Genomic DNA, 12,322 nt, shown 5'->3' on the forward strand with positions numbered 1-12,322 from the left:
AAGAGGTAGAGAGAGATAGAAACACCAGTGATGATTGATCAGCTGCCTCCTGCACGACCCCTACTGGGGATCAAGCCCACAACCCAGGCATGTGCCCTTGACTGGAATCGAACCTGGGACCCCTCAGTCCACAGGCTGACCCTCCATCCACTGAGCCAAACCAGCCAGGGCACCCACCAGTCAGTCTTACGCTCATCATTGCCTCCCACTCTCCATTGATTTTTCAATATAAGATCAAGAGAAAACAGAAATTTATGCAAAATATGTTGGGAAAGGCAAATTATCCCAGTCCCTTTTATTTTTTTCCAAAGGAAATGATTGTTGATGCTCTGAGGAGTTAAAATATAATAACACATGCCAGGAAGATGATGTCAGGGAAGGTGTGGTTAAGCCCTTTACAAGTCTGAAATTCCTTTAGTCCCAAACATTTCCTCTTTCAATCTCACCTACCTGCAAATCTCTACTGAGGCAACTCTTTCCAACATTGAAGAATCAGTGTTGAGACCCTAGAACACAGATCTTTTTACTTTAGCTTTTTTTTTTTTAATGAGCTAAGATTAATTAAAGACCATTAAAATAGATTTATTTAATGTACCACATTATTTTACAGAAAATCTCTTTGAAATCCACATTTTCCCCCTTCTGTGACTATTTTAATTCCAAAGAAAGGAATGGATATTCAACACTACATCTTGCCCTGGCCTGTTTGGCTCAGGGGAAAGAGCATCAGGCTTGGGACTGAAGGGTCCTGGGTTCAATTGCAGTCAAGGGCATGTACCGAGGCTAAAGGCTCGATTCCCAGCCCTGCTCGGGGTGTGTGCAAAGGCAACCAATCGATGTGTCTCTCACATCAATGTTCTTCTCTGTCTTTCTCTCTCCCTTCCACTCTCTCTAAAAATCAATGGAAAAATATCCTCAGGTAAGGATTCAAACAAACAAACAAACAAAAATACTACATCCTGAGGAAAAAATCTGCCTTTATTAGAAATTTTACATGTGTTGTTTTGATTTGCATTCCCCTAATAATTAGTGGTGTTGAGCATCTTTTCATATGTCTGTTTGCCATCTGTATGTCTTGCTTGAAAAAATTTCTAGTCAGATCCTCTGCCTGTTTTTTATTTGGACTATTTATTTTGTTGTTGTTGAGTTGTATGAGTTGTTTTTTGTTTTTTAAATATGGAACGCTTCACGAACTTGCATGTCATCCTTGTGCAAGGGCCGTGCTAATCTTCTCTGTATCATTCCAATTGTAGTATATGTGCTGCCGAAGCGAGCACAGTTGTATGAGTTCTTTATATATTTTGGTATTAACCTCTAATTGGAAATATCATCTCCAAAAAAAAGAAAATATCTTCTCCCATTTGGGTAGTTGCTTTTTTGTTTTGTTGATGGTTTCCTCTCTGTGCAGCTTTTTAGTTGGATGGAGACCCATTTCATTTATTTTTGTTACCTTTGCCTTTAGAGTCAAATGAAAAAAAACCATTGTGAACCATTGTCCAGAAGCTTAGTACTTAACGTTTTCTTCTATGTATTTTATTGTTTCAGCTCTTACATTCAAGTCGTCAATCCATCTTGAGTTAATTTGTGTGCGTGTTATAAGATAGTGATCTAGTTTTATTCTTTTGCATGTGGCTGTCCAGTTTTCCCAACACCATTTATTGTGTATTCTTGGCTCCTGTATCGTAAATTAATTGCCCATATATGTGTAGGTTTATTTCTGGGCTCTCAATTCCGTCCCATTGGTCTCTGTTCTTGTTTAAAGCAGATATTTTATAATTTGTACTTTTTCAGAAGTTTAGAGTTTGATTGTTCTTTCAATTTTTAAATATTTTCGACATGTCCAAGAACGTTATTACCTGGACTTGTTCTACTTGAGAAACTAAATTCTTTTTTAAAAAAAATATTTTTATTGATTTCAGAGAGGAAGGGAGAGGGAAAGAGAGATAGAAACATCAATGGTGAGAGAGAATCATTGATCAGCTGCCTCCTGCACACCCCACACTGGGGAAGAGCCCGCAACCCGGGCTTGTGCCCTGACCAGGAATCGAACCGTGACCTCTTGGTTCATAGGTCGATGCTCAATCACTGAGCCAGGCAAGAAACTGAATTCTTAATAGAAATGGCAAATAAGCCAACATAAAATTATAACTTTACCTTGTCATACAAAGTCTGGCAGGACACATATTCCAAACTGCTGCCAGTTATTTTCCTGGAGGGGTGAGATTTGGGTAATAAACTTCAGGACATGAAGGGAGGACTTGCTTTTTAATTTTATAAACCTCTTTATGCTTAAGTGTTTTTTTTAAAAAATTGGCATGTCTTATATTTACTAGTAAAAATCAATAAGTTATTTTTAAAATTATACCTTGGGTATAAAAATGCACAAATTAGCTGTGGCTGGTGTGGGTCAGTGGTAAAAGCATCAGTGTGCATACTGAAGGGTCTAGGGTTTGAGGATTCAATTCCCCGGTCAAGGGCACCCCCTCCTTCGGACTGTGGGGGAGGCAGCCAGTCCATGTGTCTCTGTGTCTATCTCACATTGATGTTTCTCTCTCCCTCCCCCCCCCCCACCCTTCCACTCTCTCTGAAAAGCAATGGAAAAAATATCCTCATGTGAGGATTAACACACACACAAAAAATGCACAAATTACATGAGCAAATCCATCCAAAACACTTTCCCCAAAAGAGAAGTGAACACATTAAACCCTATATTTCTTCACAAAAACGAAGAACAATACAGTAATGCTTTAGTCTAAATATACCAAATAGTCACAAACCTACACATACACACAGGAATCATAAATATAGTCACGAAGTGATGTCATCATAACATTGATGTGTAAGAACCCAAAGAATTCTTTTTTTTCTTCTTCTTCTTAAATATATTTTTATTGGTTTCAGAGAGGAAGGGAGAGGGAGATAGAAACATCAATAATGAAAATTATTGAGAATTCTTGACAAATATATTAGTAAGTATTTATCTACCCCCACCCTTCCAATGTTTCCTGAATTGCTTCTCAAACCTTATAAGTAATCATGAAGAGATATAAGATTTAAACACAAACCCATAAGCATACCTCTTTGTCCCCTACACTATCCTAGATTTAGAAGATGGTTAAATGTTTTGTTTTGTTTTATACTACAAGTGGGGGAGGGAGTAGAGAGCTAAGAAAAGAGATTTAGATAGCATCAAATACATGAAACCCCTAGGAGGAAAAAAACTAATTCCTGTAATTCATTTTACTTTATTTTAATGGGTCTGGTTAACTGGAAAGACTTGGAGGGGAAAAATTAGGAAGGAAATTTTCATATAGTACTATATAAGATTTGAAAAGACGAAAGACAGATGAACTATCCCTCTATCAAAGTCATATACAAGGTGTGTGTATGTGTTATAAATATGCGTGTATGTATTATAAATAACCAACAACAGATCTATATTTTTTCAAGGATATAAACAGAATGAACACATATAAACTAACACCTATACACTAAAGCTAAATGTCTTGGGTCTAAACATTTTCCCCACTGCCTCGATCACACACTGTTTAAATCTACCTGTAATAGTCTCTTTATGTATATGAGAAAGCAGCAGGAATCCTTCCCCACTTCCAACACTCCCATCAGGTGATCAAAAGATCCCTAAATGTCTACAGTCCCTTTTTTCTTCAAAGAACAGCTACAACACTGAGAGAGGGTAAAGTGTCTTTCTGTTACAGCATGAAGTTCCCCCCAATCAGCATTGTATGCCCTGAAATGTCAAAAAACAAACAAACAAACAAAAAACTGCCAAGGATATTCCGTGGCAAATGTTGGCATGATGTCCACCTCTCTCCAGAGGGCCTCTGGGCTCCAGCAAAGATAACTTTTTGGCGGCCTCTGGTTAATCCCAAAGACTCCAAGGATCCCCGCTGAGCCTGGCCATCTACAGATCTCAAAGCACCAGCAAAACCCACAGAATCACAGACCTTTCTGCCTTAGCCCTAAAGGATGTCTTCTCTTAAGGCTCCTTCCCTTCGGGCTGGATGGGGTAGGCTCTCGTCTAGAAGACTATACCCCCGTCTTGATGAAACTGTTGTGATTTCACCAACTATATTTCTGCTACCTGATAATGCTGCTCAAACGGGTAGGAAGGAAGGTGGGGTGGGAGAACAGAAACAGTTAACCAAAAAGATAAAATAATATTGGAGGGGGGTGGGCTAGGGGCCAGGGTCTGAGATGACATATTATCCCTGTGGAGATTAGGTATATCAGCAGGAAGTCAAACTGACTTCATTTCTCAAAGATAAAAACTTGTTTTTAATTCTCCTGCCTTCTCAGGCCTCACATACAAAGACTGTAAATTCCTGGAACTTCAGGACCAGGTGAGAAAAGATGCCAGAAAGTGGTGGAAAAGAGAGAGGAGCTGAGATGAGAAGAGGAATCCTTTTCCTGACTTAAGGAGAATGTTGAAGCCAAGAGCACTCCCGGATCCCCAGAAAAGGAAGTAGCTGAATTCCAAAAAAAGCACTTTCCCTACCTTTTTGTTGTTCTTGTTATAGCCAAAAGTTGAAATCCCAGGTCTGGAAGTCACTGATAGCAGCATTTTCTCTTTAATATTAGGGAGCTAAGAGAGGAGAGGGACAGGGAGGGAAGAGAGAGGGAGAGAGAGAGAGAGAGAGAGAGAGAGAGAGAGAGAGAGAGAGAGAGAGAGAAGGAAAGGAGAGAAAGGGAGAGGGGGAGAGGGAGAGGGAGGAAGAGAGAGGGAGGGGGAGGGAAGGAGGGGAAGGAGGGAGGGAGAGAGTAAGTGAGGGGGAGGAGAAAGGGAGAGAAAAGGAGCAAGAGGGAGAAAAATGAGGGGGTGGGGGTAAAGAATGAGCTTGGGCTGCTTCTTGACGTCACTGGGAGAAGTTAACCCAGAGTCTGAACGAGGCACTACCACTGGGTCCTAATGCCCAAGATGTTATTTTTTAATTTTTCACAGGCTCAGTAGTTCAAGCAAAAAGGAAAGTTCTTAGGTCTACCCTTTCCATTCCATCCCCTTTCCTCGATGAGCAAGTTCTGATTCTCTTGAAAAGACCATGAGGAACCCTGACCGGTTTGGCTCAGTGGATAGAGCGTCGGCCTGGGGACTGAAGGGTCCCGGGTTCGATTCCCGTCAAGGGCATGTGCCTTGGTTGCGGGCATGTCCCCAGTGGGGGGCGTGCAGGAGGCAGCTAGTCGATGTTTCTCTCATCGATGTTTCTGGCTCTCTGTCCCTCTCCCTTCCTCTCTATAAAAAATAAATAAAATATATTTAAAAAAGAAAAGAAAAACAAAAGACCATGAGGATTATTTTCCCTTAGGTACCAGCTGTAAGATGTCAAGCTTGTCCACTGGGACCCTACCTTGGAGAACATGTGAAGAAAACCATACTAAGAACACGTGAGGCGAGCTCAGGACCCCCCCCCCCCCCACACACACACACACAGCCTGTCTATTTACAGTGATCTTCGTACATGAAGAAAAAACAAACAGGAGGGCTCACCAACGAACAGAGGAAAGCAAAACAGAATGTGGGAAATGACTAGTTTCGTGTCCTTGGACAGTCCTAGGCCTCATGCTAATGGGCCGATGCCTCCCTCTCACTGCTTTTCAGATTCCTACAGGTATGACTTCATGCTTGGGAAGGGATTATCCAACAAGACTCTGCCATAAAACGCGGTACCTAGTGCTTCTCCTTTCCCCCTGGCTTCATTGGGATATAATGCCTTGCGGTTTCTTCAGCTATCTTATTTGACTCTTTATCTCACTGTTTCCTAGTCTCCACAACTAGAGATACTCACCAAACCTGGAATGTATGCCCAAACTCAAGTTCACAGAGATGTTTGCTTCAAGTCGTCTCTGAGCTGTAGAAAAAAACCCAAAAAACTATTTAAAAAGCGTATGCTTCACAAAGAATAAAAATACAAAGTTTTTAGAAAGGAAGATCCCAAACTTAGAGTCAAGAACCTAACATGGCTGCAGCAACACTCACCTCCAAGTTTCAAAGGAATGTCCTGTAGAATAGCCTTCACAAGAACAGAAGCTGGTAGGAAACCAGAAGTGCCAGAATGATACCCAGTAACTCCCACCAACCCAAGTGGAACAGGGATGGAGAGTGAAAGCCTTCAAATCCCTTCTCCAGGATGGATAGTCTCTTAAGACATAAATTAACTCTGTCTGCTTTGCCACAACCACCATGAAGCCCAAACCCTCCCGTAAATGAAGTCCCAGTCTCGGTTTTCCTGTCACTTTTTTTGCTGTGATAATAGGACGGACAGTACTAACGTTCTGCAGAGTCAATGCACACACCCCACACCCCCAATCTCTGACTTTCATTTCCAATAGGACAGGAAGCGCCTGCTCAGCTGAGGGGACACAGGAAGGGTGGGAGCAGCCTCGACGTGGGAAATGCAATGGATTGGAAGCACAGCGGCCAGTGCGGCAAATAAGTTAACGGAGACATCTCTCAGTGATACCGTTTTTCACAGTCCCTTTTCTACCCTCAGAGATTCTCATTCATTATATACCAAGTTATCCTGGCTCTTTAGGCCCTTAGTTAATGTTTTCTTCTTCAGCCTAACATAGTACAAAAACCTCAAACGTTAAGGCCTGATTTATAATGGGGTTTATAATGGCAGTCAACCTAATATGACTTTTTTAAAAATTCTAACATTCTCGCCGAAACCGGTTTGGTTCAGTGGATAGAGCGTCGGCTTGCGGACTGAAAGGTCCCAGGTTCGATTCCGGTCAAGGGCATGTACCTGGGTTGCGGGCACATCCCCAGTGGGGAGTGTGCAGGAGGCAGCTGGTCGATGTTTCTCTCTCATCGATGTTTCTAACTCTCTATCTCTCTCCTTTCCTCTCTGTAAAAACTCAATAAAATATATTAAAAAAAAAATTTGAAAAAAAAAAAATTCTAACATTCTCAATGCATTGTGTTCTCTTATTGCATTCCTTAATGCTTAATGATGTCTTAGAACTGAAAACAGTTAAAACCATGAGTTTTAGAGAGAAGTAGGCATGAGTTCAAATCCCGACACCTCAATTTAGTCACCATTTATGTGAGTTAACATCTCTAGCTCACTCATTTGCACAATAGGGATAATGCCCACACTGGTAGTGTTTGGAATAAAATCTAAGTTCTGGTTTATCCTGTTACTCACAAGCCGAGTGGTGCTGGAAGAATTATTTCACATGTCTGAGCCTTGCTTTTTTATCGTAAAACAAAGTAAATAAATAGTATCTAATTCCTAAAATGGCAGTGAAATGAAGTAAGGCAATACATATAAAGGCGCCTGGTTGCCCTGGCCGGTTTGGCTCCGTGGATAGAGCGTCGGACCTGAAGGGTCCCAGGTTCCATTCTGGTCAAGGGCACAAACCTGGCTTGCAGGCTCCATCCCCGGCCCAACAGGGGGCTGTGTGCAGGAGGCAACCAATCAATGTCTCTCTCTGTCTCTCCCCCTCCCTTCCACTCTCTCTAAAAATCAACGGGAAAAATATCCTCGGGTGAGGATTAACCAAAAAAAAAAAAAAAAAAAAAAGGAAAAAATAGATAAATAAACAAAGAAATAAATGTGCCTGGCACTTGGTAAACACTCAATAGATGTTAGCTCCATTATGATTAATTACTCTACTGTCCCCAGTGTGTATCCCTCTGGGTATTGTATAACCCAGATTTGGTGATCTGAAGTGAACATTTCCAAAAACTAGTATCTTAGTTACATTCAAAAGATTATATGAGTCAGAGGGGATAGGGCTTGGGGAGCTGAGTGAAAGAGGTGAATGGATTAGGCAAAGAAAGGAAAAAACTCAGACACACAACAGTATGGCGATTACTAGAGGGAAAGGGAGGGGGGAGGTGGAGCAGGTAAAGGGGGGATAAATGGTGATGGAAGGAGACGTGGAGTGGTGACTACACAGTATAATATACAGATTATGTATTATGTAATTGTACACCTGAAACCTATATAACTTTATTAACCAATGTCACCCTAATAAATTCAATAAAAATTTTAAGAATAGTTTATTGATTTTTAGAGAGAGAGGAAGGGAGAGGGAAAAGGAGAAACAGTGATTTGAGAGCCTGACATCAATGGGCTGCCTCCTGCTTGCCCCATACTGGGGATGGAGCCAGAAACGCAGGCATGTGCCCTTGACCGGGAATTGAACCAGCAACCTCTTGGTGCACAGGACGAAGTCCAACCATTATTTTAAAAGACCCTGGCCAGTGTTGCCAGTTGGCTGGAGTGTAGCTCCATACACCAAAAGGTGGTTGGTTCAATTCCAAGTCAGGGCGCATAAGAGAGGCAAACCATCCATGTTTCTCTCTCACATCATCTTTCTCTCTCTCTCTCTCTCTCTCTCTCTCTCTCTCTCTCTCTCTCTTAATCCCCCTCCTTTTTTCTCTCTGAAATCAATAAAAAACATATCCTTGGATGAGGATTAAAAATACTTTTTAAAAAAGATTATGAGTGCTCACTTCGGCAACACATATACTAAGATTGGACTGATACAGAGAAGATTAGCATGGCCCCTGCACAGGATGACATGCAAATTCACGAAGCCTTCCACAATTTTTTCCTCACAAAATTAAAAATGGAACTTCTATTTGACCCTGTGATCCCACTTCTAGGAATATAGCCTAAGAAAACAGAAACACCAGTCAGAAAGGATATATGTACCCCTATGTTCATAGCAGCACAATTCACCATTCCTAAGATCTGGAAACAGCCTAAGTGCCCATCAGCAGATGAGTGGATTAGAAAACTGTGGTACATCTACACAATGGAATATTATGCTGCTGTAAAAAAGAAGGAATTCTTACCATTTGCAACAGCATGGATGGAACTGGAGAACATTATGCTAAGTGAAATAAGCCAGTCGGAGAAAGATAAATACCACATGATCTCACTCATTTGTGGATTATAGAGAACAACATAAACTGATGAACAAAAATAGAATCAGACACAGAAGCATCAAGCAGACTGTCCAACCTATGAGGGAAGGCAGGGGGTGAGGGGGTAAGAGATCAACCAAAGGACTTGTATGCATGCATATGAGCAAAACCAATGGACACAGACAGTAGGGGGGTGAGGGCATTAGCAGGGGAGGGGGAGCGGCTGGGGAGAGGTCAATGTGGGGGGGGGGGAGGAGACTCATGTAATACTTTAAAACAATAAAGATTTTTTAAATTAAATCTTTATTGTTCAGATTTAAACAATAAAGAATTTATATTAAAAAAATTATATGAGAACTAGGCAGGCTAAACTTTATAACTAGAAATACCAAATAAGTTTCAGGAATCACCCAATCCAATTTCTTTTCATTCTCTGCCTTCCAAACAATCTGATTGTTCAGAAATTATTTTCATAACTTTTAATCTCCTGGAAATTGATGAACCATCTCTTTCTCTAGAAAAAAAAGAAAACACAATAATACAGAACACCAAAGCACACTAGATACAAGACACCTCAACTCCCATTTCGAGAGAGTCCTATTACTTTAAGAAATAGAATTGCATGTAGGAAAACAATGTGGGACTTTCATGCATCCTAAAATTTAACACCATTTCCCTGCTCTAAAAGTAGACAGCACCAGATAAATTCTAATACAGAACTCTAGGTGTTTACAGTCTAAGGTGACAGCCATAGAAGTAAAATGACCCAGATTGTGAACCGATGTCAAAAGTTAATCATGAATTGGAAAGAACGTTAATTATCTCAGTGTGGCTCAGTTGGTTGGGCATCACCCCATGCACCACAAGGTTGCCATGTGAAGGGCACATACCAGGTTTTGGGCTCAAACCCCAGTAGGGGGTGTGCAGGAAGCAGCTGACCAATCCATGTTTCATTCATACATTGATGTTTCTCTCTTTTTCTCCCTCTGCCTTCATCTCTCTCTAAATATCAATTAAAAATCCTTAAAAAAACAAAGTTAATTAGCCCGGCCAGCATGGCTCAGTGGTTGAGCTTCAACCTATGAACCAAGATGTCACGTTTCAATTCCCAGTCAGGGCACATGTTTCTCTCTCTTCCTCTCCCTTCCTCTGAAATCAATAAAAATAAATTATGTTAAAGAGCACCAACAACACTGATATTGTGATACGTGTATTTATTTTTTATTATTTTTAATGAATCTTAATTGTTGAAAGTATTGCAGATGTCCCTTCCCCCCCCCATTGCCCTCCTCTCCCCCCTTTCCCCGCCCCCCCCCAAACCTTCACCACTCACTGTGTCCTTCAGTTACGTATATGCATATGAGTTCATTGGTTGAACTCTCCCCCCCCCCCCCTCCCCCGCCTTCCCTCTGAGGTTTGACAGTCGGTTCGATGTTCCTATTTCTCTGGGTCTGAAAATATGGAAGCTTCACAAATTTGCGGGTCATCCTTGTGCAGCGGCCAAGCCAACCTTCTCTGTATTGTTCCGATTTTAGTATATGTGCTGCCGCAGCGAGCACCGATAAGTGTATTTTTAAAAATATATTTTTATTGATTTCAGAGAGGGAAGGAAAGGTAGAAACATCGATCATGAGAGAGAAGTATTGTTTGGCTGCCTCCTGCACGCCCCACGCTGGGGATCGAGCCTGCAACTTGGGCATGTTCCTTGACCTGGAATGGAACCGTGACCTCCTGGTTAGTAGGTTGATGCTTAACCACTAAGCCACACTGGCCGGGCTTTGGTAAGTGTATTTTTTTTAAATTATGGAATTTTGTAGAAGTGATAGAGAAGGCAATAGAGTTCTGTGGTTAGATTCAGGAAGTGTATGAGAGGAAGGGGAAATCCTATTTCTTCCAGTGTGTTTGCTGCCCCCCTCCCCTCCCCACCCCCCCCCCCCCCCCCGCCATCTGCTTTGCCCACTCTAGTGCCCACATTTTTCTAGATTTAGTCAATGCCTCTCGAATTCTTGGTTCCCATGGGTCTAAAACCTAAGAGTTGTTTTGAGGTGAAAAAGTAAAATAAGAGTTATTTGGAACTTTTCTTGCAAAGAAAAGTCTGTTTTATCACAGACTGGTTTGTGATTCCTCCAGAAAGAAACCAAACACTTTAAGCAAGTGTCTCAGGGAGAGGAGGTGGCCAGCTCAACCCTGATCTGTGTGTGGAAGATGCCTGCACACCGCTATTGGCCCCTCTGCATCAGGGTGGAGAACTCGAAGGTTATGTGACCTGGTGCGTGCGAGGCCCCAGGCATTCAGCTGCAGCCAGGCTGGTGGGTGCAGGCGTCCGAAGGCAGAGACAGGGCCGAGACAGGGCCCAGTTGCGAGGGAAGCTCTGAACGTGGCTCAGAGACCTGAACGAGGTCTATCAGGGCCAAGGACACTTTGTTTCCAGCTACTAACACTCTCTGTGGATGATCTTCCCTCCCACTGACGAATCTGTGTGCCCAGAAGACGAAGTTATGGGAATAAACCAAAAAGTTGAATTTTATTTCATGGTAAAGAGATGAGATAATTCCTTAGGAAGAAGTAAAAATAAACAAATAAATAAATATATTTTAATTTAACATATCGCCTTCCTTAAGCAAGAAAACTTAGAGTGCTATTGAACAACAAAGAATAGCCTACCCCTGCCCTCTTCTGATGTAGCATGGAATAACAGAATCTGTCTAAAACTAGAAATTGGGAAAGTGTGGCCTCTCAACTCCTTGATTTAACTCACTGGAAAACAAGGGAAAAGACAGACAACCCTGAATAATTATCTATCTCACATACTAAATATCAGCTAATAGTATGTTCTCCTCTCCTACAGCAACAAATACTTTGGTCAAAAATTACAGGGAATATCCTAACAAAATTTTCAAGCAGACTTGTCCTTTGCCAGATACTAAAGAAATACAGGAACCAAATCCTATAGCATCACTGGCCCAGAAAATCAGCATAGCCCTGGCCGGTGCGGCCCAGATGGTTGAGCATCATCTCTTGCACCACAAGCGGCCCGGTTTGATTCCGGGTCATGACACATGCCCAGGTTGCAGGCCCAGTCCCTGGTGGGGGCATGCAGCAGGTAACTGATTGATATTTCTCCCTCACATCAATGTTTCTCTCTCTCCCCCTCTCCCTTCCTCTCTAAAATCAATTAAAACATATTAAGTCTGAGTGTGATTCAGTGGTTGAGCATCGACGCATGAACGAAGAGGTCCTCAGTTTGATTCCGGGTCAGGGCACATGCCCCGGTTGGGGTCTAGATCCCAGTGGGGGCATTCAGGAGGCAGCCAATCAATGTCTCTTTCTCATTGATGTTTCTCTCTATCCCTCTCTTTTCCTCTCCCTCTAAAATTAATAAAAATGTATTTTTAAAAAACATATTTTTAAAAAACCAGAAAA

General features: G+C 41.9%; 1 protein-coding gene and 3 non-coding genes across 20 annotated transcripts in view; 1 reads left to right on the forward strand and 3 right to left on the reverse strand.

Annotated features, from left to right (window-relative positions):
* Window positions 1-6,201, reverse strand: part of RBMS2 (RNA binding motif single stranded interacting protein 2) — a 56,897-nt gene extending 50,696 nt beyond the window's left edge. For 8 of the 17 annotated variants that reach the window (XM_036301498.1, XM_036301515.1, XM_036301503.1 and 5 more), the window contains exons 1-2: window positions 2,782-2,840; window positions 2,155-2,209 (exon numbers count right to left, since the gene is read on the reverse strand). In XM_036301498.1, coding sequence (XP_036157391.1) covers window positions 2,155-2,209; window positions 2,782-2,828 — 102 coding nt within the window. In that variant the 5' untranslated portion in view covers window positions 2,829-2,840. Of the gene's footprint in view, window positions 1-2,154; window positions 2,210-2,781; window positions 2,846-4,519; window positions 4,707-5,804; window positions 5,868-5,995 lie in introns of those variants that run through there. The other 9 variants (XM_036301504.1, XM_036301495.1, XM_036301501.1 and 6 more) reach the window with 7 other exon arrangements.
* On the reverse strand, window positions 1,171-1,277 carry LOC118652212. Its single transcript, XR_004966480.1, has one exon. It is a non-coding gene; the product is annotated as a U6 spliceosomal RNA (small nuclear RNA).
* A 2,273-nt stretch (window positions 6,202-8,474) lies between the features above and the next one.
* Window positions 8,475-8,580, forward strand: LOC118652245. The gene has a single exon (XR_004966512.1). It is a non-coding gene; the product is annotated as a U6 spliceosomal RNA (small nuclear RNA).
* Window positions 8,581-10,351: 1,771 nt separating this feature from the next.
* LOC118652257 lies at window positions 10,352-10,458 on the reverse strand. The gene has a single exon (XR_004966523.1). It is a non-coding gene; the product is annotated as a U6 spliceosomal RNA (small nuclear RNA).
* Between the last annotated feature and the right edge of the window lie 1,864 nt (window positions 10,459-12,322).

The sequence above is a fragment of the Myotis myotis genome, unplaced genomic scaffold, assembly GCF_014108235.1.
Source record: "Myotis myotis isolate mMyoMyo1 unplaced genomic scaffold, mMyoMyo1.p scaffold_m19_p_3, whole genome shotgun sequence".
Taxonomy (NCBI): Eukaryota; Metazoa; Chordata; class Mammalia; order Chiroptera; family Vespertilionidae; genus Myotis; species Myotis myotis.